This window comes from Larus michahellis, chromosome 3, assembly GCF_964199755.1.
Source record: "Larus michahellis chromosome 3, bLarMic1.1, whole genome shotgun sequence".
Lineage (NCBI taxonomy): Eukaryota > Metazoa > Chordata > Aves > Charadriiformes > Laridae > Larus > Larus michahellis.
In genome coordinates, this window is record NC_133898.1 from 20769290 (window position 1) to 20779656 (window position 10367).

The 10367-nt window shown below is 40.8% G+C and overlaps 1 protein-coding gene across 1 annotated transcript; it reads left to right on the top strand.

Moving 5' to 3' along the window:
* Window positions 1-116: 116 nt before the first annotated feature.
* SDE2 (SDE2 telomere maintenance homolog) lies at window positions 117-10059 on the top strand. The gene is made up of 7 exons (XM_074579003.1): window positions 117-269; window positions 1319-1436; window positions 3564-3675; window positions 4216-4385; window positions 5115-5226; window positions 5850-6258; window positions 8747-10059. Exons 1-7 carry the CDS (start codon window positions 162-164, stop codon window positions 8960-8962), a joined length of 1245 nt encoding a protein of 414 aa, XP_074435104.1. The 5' UTR covers window positions 117-161; the 3' UTR covers window positions 8963-10059.
* The last annotated feature ends 308 nt before the right edge of the window (window positions 10060-10367 follow it).

Genomic DNA, 10367 nt, shown 5'->3' on the forward strand with positions numbered 1-10367 from the left:
GGCGGCGGGGAGGCGCGGACGGGTGAACCCGTCCGCACCTCCCCGCCGCCTCAGCCCCGCTCCCGCCCGGCTGACGGCCGTTAACGGTCACCTGACCGCGCGCCGCTGTCGTCACGGGCGCACGCGCGGCGGCTGTTGGGCGGTGCCGGGGAGAGGGAGCGATGGCGCTGCTGGTGAGGGACCCGTTGGCGTCGCGGGCGCGGCCCTTCCCGCTGCCCCCCGGCGGCGGTTCGGTGCGCGGCCTCCTCCGCCATCGCGCTCGGGAGCTGGTGAGTGGAAGGCGGGGGGAAACCGGCGGCCTCTTAGGCCTGGGGGGGGCGGGGGGATACGCCGGACCGCCGGTGGTGGCCAGCAGGCCGCATGGCTGCGGTCGCCCCTTCCCTGCTCGCCGTGGCGGGGCCACTGACGGGCTGCGGGGACGCTTCTTCTCGTTGTTGTCGCTCAGCTGAGCAGGAGGGTTTGATGTAAGGGAGTCTTGTAGTCTCATATATATATATATATTTTTATATATATATATACATGGGAGATATAGAACGGTTTGGGTTAGAAGGGACCTTAAAGATCATCTCGTTCCCACCCCCCTGCCACGGGCAGGGACACCTCCCACCAGACCAGGCTGCTCAAAGCCCCATCCAGCCTGGCCTTGAACACCTCCAGGGATGGGGCAGCCACAGCTTCTCTGGGCAACCTGTGCCAGCGTCTCACCACCCTCATAGTGAAAAATTTCTTCCTAATATCTAATCTAAATCTGCCCTCTTTCTGTTTAAAACCATTACCCCTCATCCTGTCACTCCCCTCCCTTTTAAAGAGTCCCTCCCTATGTTTTCTATGGGCCCCCTTTAGGTACTGGAAGGCTGCTGTAAGGCCTCTATGGAGCCTCCTCTTCTCGGGGCTGCACAACCCCAACTCTCTCAGCCTGTCCTCATAGGAGAGGTGCTCCAGCCCTCTGGTCATCTTTATAGCCCTCCTCTGGGTTTACTTCAATATTGATCTTATATTCTTTACAGTTCAAAAAGTTGAGGATTTGTTTGGCTTGGTTTGTTTTTTAATACAGAGTGTTTGAACACTTACTGTAAATTTTCCCATGGCATGGCTTTTCCCCATGTGTGTTTGCAAGCTGATTTAGGCTGTGTTTAATCTTTGAGTAAACAGCAAATAAAACAAGCACCATAGAGAACATTTATGCTTTCAAGATTGTCTGATTTTTGCCTCCCCTCTGTTCCTATAGGAAGGAAGGAAACGTTATTCTTTAATGATGTGCTTTGTCAGAATGTTTCATTTTCAGTTGGTCATATAACTCAATTTTGCTGTTTTTTAGAATATTCCTGAAGAAAGCTTGTACGTGAAGTGTAATGGGCGGCTAGTTAATGATGAAGATGTACTGCAGAATGGAGTCGTTTATAGTCTGGAACCAAGACTTTGTGGTGGAAAAGGAGGTTTGTTGCTTAACTACTTCTTATTGATTAGTTTGATTATTAGGTTAAAAAATTTTTAGTATACTGTAGTCTATACTGACAGCACCAGTCCTAATCTATTAGCACATCTCTTGTAATATGGATGACTGTGATGTAATGTCTGTGAGCTGAAACCAAAGTCTACCTGCAAAGGTGAGAATGGGCCAGGGAAGCTGCAGTTCAGCTAACAGCTTTGCTGGCATAGCTCTTCTTCGTGCCCCTGGTCTGCTTAGCTCTACTAGTAGATATCTGTAACATGCATCAAAGTGACTTCAGAGTCAAAATTGTGTTTTAAAGCACCTGGTTTTTTAGGCTTCTAAGTTTCATTCATGGTCACTTAGGACAAATGTTCAGGTACAAATAGTGTGTGATTCGAGTAGGTTATATGACCCAATTATTTTGTCTTCTCTTATTTGAAAATGCATATAATTGCCAAGATCTCGGTAGCCTAAGATCTAAAGAATTCAGTCTAAACTAGGCTCCTTATGTTGGCAAAATATTTTAACTGTGTTACAGAAGATGTATGTTAATCATATAAAACAATACAGCCACTGGCAACGTGGGCATTCCCTAAAATGGAACATGATGGGTGAAGCAAGTTTAGCCAAGTATTTGAGTGTAGTTGGAGTCAATGTGTTTGCTTTTTGAATCCAGTACTCAGGATTTTCCAGCTGTTGAGATAAAATGCTGAATAGTTGTGCAGCCTTGCATCAGGCTGCAGCTCAGCTTACTTCGTCTTCTTGAGTTTTAAATAGAATGGGAAATAAATGTTGTTGCTATGGCTTATGAGGTATTGTGGTTTCTTTAAGTGCCCTAAAAGTAGTGGTGCATAGGATGGTTCTTCCTTACCTATTGTCCATCAGCTTCAGTTATCCTGGGTTGACACAGGACACGTGTTCTGTGATTCACTTTGTGTTACTGATGCGCCATTGGGGTCAGTTTAAAATTGTTCTTCAACAATTTTGTCTGCTTTCTGAAGTGTTCCTTAAAAGCCTGATAAAAACAGGCAAACACAGGTCAGAACTATTGAGACTTACTGTATGATCTCAAGGGAATACCAATCATGCAGGCTTGGAAGAGAACTAAGCGTTTTGTTATCAGACCTAATTCAGCACCCTTAGTGACCTTAGTGAATGCATTGCTGTTGATTTTTGGGAGCATGCCTGGCTAGGTGTAGCAGCTGGGTCTGCATTCTTCAGGATGTGAAATTCGATAGCACGTTTCATGAGCTACAGAAATTCTCCTCGCCGATGGCAGCAATTGTTTTTTTTAGCTGGACACAGTACTTTTTCTGCCTTATGGTAGTAGGCTGTCTGAATCAGTTACTGTTTGAAACACTCCTTAAAGGTACTTTTGGGGCACTGAAAAGTATAGCTTTGTTCAGCTTCTACTTAAAAAACAGTGCTTGTCGCTTCCAAATTGCTTGAAGGATTATGTTTATATTAATCCACATTGTGTTTCTTTGACATAGTTGAGCAAGTGTCTTTTTTCAGCTGGAGACAGCATAAGGTGGGACCGAATGAGAGAAGAATGAGAGTCTGTCTTATGAGTAATTAGTGGCTGAGGAGGAGATCTATTCTGGGGGGGCTCTCCAGCATAACGTTGTACATCGTGATCATCTTGATGAAGCGGCTAAGGCTGTCTCCTAAAAAAGTTAATTTATTTTCTGTTAGATTTTTAAAAGGGCATTTAAGATTGGTGGGGGCTAAAGGGGCTAAGAGGGAGTTGTATCCTGGGTAAATTAGAAGTTATCTTGAGAAGAAAAAGGTTTCAAACCCTTTTGCTGGGGGAGCGTAGAAATAGGCTTCCATGTTAGAAATGCTGCACAGGTTCTAGGAAATTTTGAGTCCATCTAGTGTTATATCAGGAATACAAAAATGAGATGAGTGGTAAATGCTGGATATCTTTTTTTTCACCCAGTGTTTCAGCATTTCCCCCAGTGACAATTCTTCATCATGTAGCAACTTTCAACTTACCCTTTATTTCAGTTGCATTGAGGGGAAGTGTTGAATTCACTGTATTCTTTTTCCATAATTATTTCTTTTGTTGTGTACTAGTTCATCTCCATTTGTTTCTGTTTAGCTAATTCTTGATTATTTTTTTTCTCAGGGTTTGGGTCTATGCTGCGAGCACTTGGTGCTCAGATTGAAAAGACAACAAATAGAGAGGCTTGCCGAGATCTCAGTGGAAGGAGACTTCGAGATGTCAATCACGAAAAAGCGTAAGGCATTTCCTTGGAAACTAGAATTATAAAATAAACTGCCCATGTAGTTCACTGTTAACAAAAGAGGTCAAATGACAGGCTGTTGTAGCAATGAGATTTTATTTTGAATACTAAAAAGAGCAAAAGTGAAATCTTAAGCACAGATGTACTGGAAGCCAACAGGATTCTTCTGACTATAATTATATTACTGCAAAATAGATGTGATTGTACTGCAGCCTGCTTCTGAGAGACTGTTTTGCACCTTTTGGTTTTCTCATCTGGAATTCTGGCAGTTCTTGTCTTTGAAGCTGCAAGACCATGATATTGGGGATATGGACCTCACTGCTGTTTCTGGCTTCTAAAATAAATTTTACTCTCTTCTCTGTAGTAGAATCTCTGTATATTCCTTCAGCAATTCCCCTGAGTGTTGTTAGTTGTCTTTTCCCATTGTCTCCCATCTTAGCAGGTGGTAGAAGCATTCAGTAATTGCAAAGCAACAAACTGATATTACATTAAATGTTGGAAACGCTCTCATTTTCATGGTTCTGTCATCTGCAGCATGGCTGAATGGGTGAAGCAGCAAGCAGAACGGGAAGCAGAAAAAGAGCAAAGGCGCTTGGAAAGGCTGCAGCGGAAACTTGCGGAGCCAAAGCACTTTTTCACAAATCCAGACTACCAGCAGCAGTGTCATGAAATGGCTGAGCGACTAGAAGATTCAGTCCTTAAAGGTGTGGCAGTTTAACCTCACTTCCTCTCCCCCAAAAGTAAAGAAAACTAAAAGTCCCTATAGCCTCACTCCAGTATGAAAATTTTTTAAAAATTGCTGACACTAACTCTTTCAATTGAATGAAATTTTAAATTCCAGTAAAATTTGTTTGACTTAATTTTTCCTCTTTGGCTGCTGCTTCTCTTAAATTGCATTGAACAGCGTAACACAGATGCAAGTGATGCTTCACCTTGCAGTACGACAGAGTCATCTCATAACAAAAACACTTCACTACCTGTGAAGGTAGTGTTGCTAATTCAGCTCTAAGAATTACATAATCATTTCCAGTGAAATGAGAAAATAGAAACAGGTCTTAAGTAAAAAATAGAAATTGAATCCAACTAGAAAATACCTTGTTTCACCTACTGTTCTTTGTAGTTATTTTATTTATCCACGGCTTGTTCTCTTGCTGTCAGCTTGATAGTGAAACTTGAGGATGAATGGGATGTAGAACCTGAGAGTTCAGTTCAGGAGTCCAATTTTAGTTGACTCTGTGCCCTAGTAAAACAGTTTAGAAAATCTGCTGCTGCTACTGAATTTATTTTGAAGCATTGAGTCTGTGTAAATGTGCACCAATAGTGTTTATTTTCAGTTAGTGTTTTAAACTGCATCTGAAATTAAAAGATGAGTTGAATTTACAACATGTATGAATTGCATACTGATGAAGTAGACTTTTAACTTTGTTTTGAAGGACTGCAGGCTACTTCAAGCAAAATGGTGTCAGCAGAAAATGGCGAGAGTCGGAAGCGTCCAGGTGAACCTGGAAACTATGGAACAAAATCTCGAAAAAGAAAATGTTTTTGGTAAGCATTATGCCTTGTTTTTATACTCAAGTCTTGAACAGGATGACAAGTTAGGTACACACTAGTAAGCAACATCCTACCGGAGATGTAGACTTTAATCGGAATAAGTAAATTGAACTGATTAAATCATAGAACGGAAAGTAAATGTTGCTGTATTCTTATAATTGTGTCCCAGCTGGAGCAGGCAAACTTTATTTGCAAAAATAGGCACCTTTCCCCGCCCCTTCAAATATGGTTACATTCTACTACCTCCCACTGTCCTTTTTTTTTTTTTGTTTTCTTTTCATTAATGAATTAAATTTACAATGAACTTAAAAGGGGTGGGGAGATTATTATTTTTTTTCCTTGGCATTTTTCACCTAACGTAACATGAAAGAGAAGCCTTAATGATTACAGTGGTGTTTGCAGTAGCAATAGGTAGCACGCATTCCTGTATTGGGAATGGTCTAAAAAGATAACCTATTTTGGGGGGATGTTACGTCCTGTTCAATATCATCAGCTCTTCTATTTATCATACTATCCTAAATAGCTGCTAGAGTAGTTCACTGAAAATAAAAATAATTAAAAAAAAAAAAGAAGTAAAATTAGATGAATATTCATTAGTAACATACCACTTGTGCCAGGTTGGGATTGGAAGGATTGGATGATCGTGACAGTTCGGATTGTGAGGACGACAGTGGAGATGACTCCCCTCACGCATCTGACAGAAGCTGTCCATCAGGCAGCAGATATAATGAAAATGCTGGAAACTCAAATGAATGTTCAAGCAGCTCTGTGGATTCGGTAGAGGATAGTCCAACTACCAGTGCAACTGAGAAGCCAATGGAGCAGCCAGAAGGTACAGGAACAGATGTGCAAGGAGAGACACACGCAGGTGGGCAGCCTGAAATTCCAGCTGATGAAAACAGTAAAATGACAGTGCCCTTGAAGGAAGAGGTCCAAGAAAAGAATGAGGTAACCCAAGCTCTGAAAGAAGAGGAGCAAGAAAATGTTTCTTCTAAGGCACAGGAAACAAACGAGTTACAGAGCACAGTAAGTATGAAGCAGTGCGCACTGAGATATGTCTTTTTCTTCAGCAGCTTTTACTCAATCACTTTTCCCTTTGTGGGTCACAGGAAAGGGGGGGTGTTTATATCCTATGTCTTCAGTGCATTAGATGTAAGTGCTTGAATTAGAATCATAGTCTCCCTAAGAAGCTAATAGAATCTTCAGAGTTTGATTCAGAGCATAGAAAATCCCAAGGTTAAAAGGAAAACCAGCTTAACTGAAGATGCATCGTATGACTTCGGAAAATGGAATGTAGCAGGTTAATGGAAACAGCAGACAAAGAAGGCTCTTGGCCGACAGTGTCTCCATGGAGGAAGCTGTATTGTAGTGTAGTAGCATTGTCTTGAGAGATGCTAAGTAAAATGGGTCAAGGAAGAACTTTATAAGATTAGGACTTTAATAGTCTAGAGTTCGTACTAAGATGCAGTTGCCCTTGGCTGTCTAGTATTGTCTCTCCCGAGATCCACGTTTCCCTTGGGGATTTTTTTGTTTTGTTTTTAATAATTAGATACACTCTGGATGCAAAATTCTTTATTGAAGGGGAAAAAAGGAAAATAAAACCCTTCTGTAAAATGAAAGGCTCTTATCCGTACTTCTTGAAACATTACTTAACGTTGTCTAATTTGACTAATCTTATTTATAACATAACTTGACCTTAATGTTTATAATTGACCTCAGCGTTTAAATTGGAAGTTGTTCCAAGTAGACGCCCCCTAAACCAATCAGCTGACGAGTCTTTCTTAGCTTTTATTATAAAAAGACTTAAGTCTAGTTCATAGAGAACCCTAGTAGTCTGGTGCAAACTTCAGTTTGTCATTGACCATCAAAAGTCTGAAAGCAGCAGCTCCTTCCCTAGAGAGACAGAATTAGTATAAATGATGGGCTTTGTCTGAACTGCAAAGGATGGTGGAAGAATTAAAATGGATCATCTGGTGTATGTGTGGTGGAATCAGGACTGTACTGTTGCCATACCGTTATCTCGGCTGGCAATCTGGGTTGGTGTCCCAGGCCTCAGTCAGATCAGGAGCGGGTACTGACCATGAGGTTCCTTCTCTGGTGATTGACAGGAGCATGGCTAGGATTCTTTTCTGAAGAGGCTTTGGATTAGTCTTCCAGCCAAGAGAGAATATAGCTTTTCCCACTGAATTGATGAAAGCCCCACTAATATTTGGCAGTGAAAGGTGGCACTACTTGCACTTCATTGCCCCTTGCATATACTACTATTAAAATTTTTTGAGTGTAATGAATCTAGGCTTATTCTATCAGTAAAGCAAAATGTGGCACTTTTTTCAGGGTAAGGAGTTGCTTGGATTTTCTGCCTTGAGCAGAAAGTCTACCATCAGTTGCCACTGCCAATGGCTGAATTCTGATAAGTGGAAGTTTAATACAGTTAAATGGCGAAAAGACCCAGAATCTAATATGATAAATTAGAACTTTGTCATCTACCATACTATTAGAGCTGGCAAATTTTAAACAGGATGTTTACCATTCTTCACTGTTTACCTTTTGCTCGGTATTTGCGAGACTGGCTATTCCTAGAACAGGAAACTCCACCAATGCTGTGGCAGATTGTTATTGCAGGTGGAAGTATTTTTATAATAGTCCTTGATGGATTATTTTTTTTTTTTTTTAAAAGTAGGATGAGAATAATGAGGCAACTAGTCTTTTTTTGTATGCTTAGCAGGACAAAGGTTCTAATTCTGCTAGCGTTAATTATATTTGCTGAGTTCCTAATGGAGTGGTCTCATTTCCCCTGCTGGTATTACTTGCTCTGAAATCCCTGTGGTAACTCCAGCATGATACATACCATAAGACTAATATGTGCTTTAAGTATTGAACGAAACGCGCTTAGATTTTTGTGTCCTTTTTAGTGTGTTAATGTTTGGTGTTAGTGTTTAGTGTGTTAGTAAATTCCAGCATTTGAATTATCCAGTCTTCGTCCATATTCTTTTGTGGACAAGACCTTGGGTGTTTATATCATTTAAAATGACGGGTGCTTCTGCCTTGGAGGCTGTGTACGTTGCAAGCCTAAGCACATCTGCAGCTTGTCTGGACGTGTTAGAGGGAGCCTTTAGCTAGCTAGCAGAGGCACTGCCAGGAGTAGAATTGTAGCAGCACAGCTGGACACTGGGTACAAAGCTCACCTGAGCATTCACCCCGCTCTTGGGTGTGTTATTTCCACTAAGATTTGTATGTTTTACAATTGGGCTGCTAGGCGGCTTCAATTTGCTTGTATGTGATGCGGTAATACTTTGCCTGGGTAGCATAAGTACTGCTAATAATAATTATGTTGGCGAATATCCAACATAATACATATTGAGACATTGCTCATCTTTATTAAGTAATTAGGAGTTTGAGATGATCCTAATTGAAGATCTTCTGTAAAATGAAGCATTCTGTCCATACTTGTTCCTTCCCTCCCCAATCATGAAGAAAACGATAAGAGTTTGATGGGATGTTTTTCTCTTTGCAGGAGGTGGAACCAATAGATCTACTGGCATTCAATTCCGCTGCTGATTTGGAAGCCCTGGGTTTAGATAAACTGAAGATGGAGCTGATGTCTTTAGGACTGAAATGTGGAGGCACTTTAAAGGAAAGAGCAACAAGGCTTTTTTCAGTGAGAGGTCTGTCTAGAGACCAGATTGATCCTGCTTTATTTGCAAAGCCCTCTAAAGGGAAAAAAAAATAATTAAAATATTTTGTACCTATGTGCGTTTAAATTTTTCTTATTCTGTTGTTGTTATGTACTGCCACATACAATTCTTCAGCATCCCTGGATAGGTTTTGTTCCTATCATTCTTAATGAAGTTCGATTAACATAACACGGAGTAAGTTGCTAGATAATGAGTTAGTTATGTGTTCAATACGTTCAATATTAAAGGAGTGAAATGACTATCTTTTGATAAGCTTTACAAATGGTTATAACAAGTCTTAATGCAACAGGTAGAACAAACTCTGTATGTGGAAAGAAATAACCTGAATGTTTTCTGGAAAATGGTTGTATGACACTGTCATCACCTATTTTAAGAAAAATAGCAATCCTTTCTTAGCTTTACGTTGGATCTCTTTTAATGTGTATTTCAGTTAGCACAGTTACAACTGTCAAATGAGAAACATTGAATTTATAATCCAGGCTTCAAAGCTGAAGTTTATTTAAATAAAAAGAACATTTTTATATGGATGAGGCCAGTATAAACAAATATGCTGTGCTGTGAGTTTCTGTGGGATGTCAGGTGTCAATATAACAGAAATTATTAATGCATGTAAATATTTCTTTTAGAAGAAGTTAAATAAGGGTATTTACTTATTTTGCTCCGGAAGAGTATCCGAGTGAGGGACAAGAGAGAATCACATCCTTAAGAAATTAAAAAGAAATTAAGTACAGTTGCTGGCTACTGAAGGTTAGTAAGACCTGAAGCTGAACGGGAAATTTAGGATGGGTTTTAATTCTATTTTTTTTCAACAGTAAAAGCAATGGAATTGTCTCCCAAGAACTTATATATCTGCAGTGCTGGTGCTTAGTCCTAGAGCGGTCTGTGACAGCTCAGTGCTGGGAGTTACCCTGCGAGGTGGCAAGGGCCCCTTGCTGGAAGGGCAGCACGCTCGCGTGGCTGTGGGTGCAGCTCCCGCTTCGCTGGTTTGAGGTTTTTAAAAAGTGTTTTGTTCAGTGCCTTGGATCTCAGATTTTACCACCATGTGCCAGAGAATATTATGTTTATGGTTTCCTTACCAGATTTTCTTGTAGAGATGTTTGAAAAATTAAAAACGATCTCTCTCCTGTTCTGATATCGTACCATCCATTTATCTGTTTTAAAGTTTGGCTTATAAAATAAAGTCTTGAATTGCAACACTGGTAAGAAACAGGCTTCAAATGCTAGGAAATGAATTCACTCATGTAGTATTTAATGTTTCTGACATGGGCAGTTTGCAAAACTGAGTGAAATAGATGCAATCTCACGGCCTCTGTCCCCAGAAGCTGTTTTGTTTATACTTGGAAGTTTTGGTTCGAGAGAGGGTGTTAAAGCTGAAGGATTTATTCTTGACAAACTCTACAGACAGGCTGTTCAATCAGTGCGACTTCCCAGGCATGCTTT

Excerpts from the sequence above, each read along its gene's own strand:
- SDE2 (XM_074579003.1), top strand. The coding sequence starts at position 162 with ATGGCGCTGCTGGTGAGGGACCCGTTGGCGTCGCGGGCGCGGCCCTTC. Across the intron at positions 4,386-5,114 it reads AGAAGATTCAGTCCTTAAAG|GACTGCAGGCTACTTCAAGC; the intron begins GTGTGGCAGTTT and ends TTTGTTTTGAAG. Across the intron at positions 6,259-8,746 it reads CAAACGAGTTACAGAGCACA|GAGGTGGAACCAATAGATCT; the intron begins GTAAGTATGAAG and ends TTCTCTTTGCAG.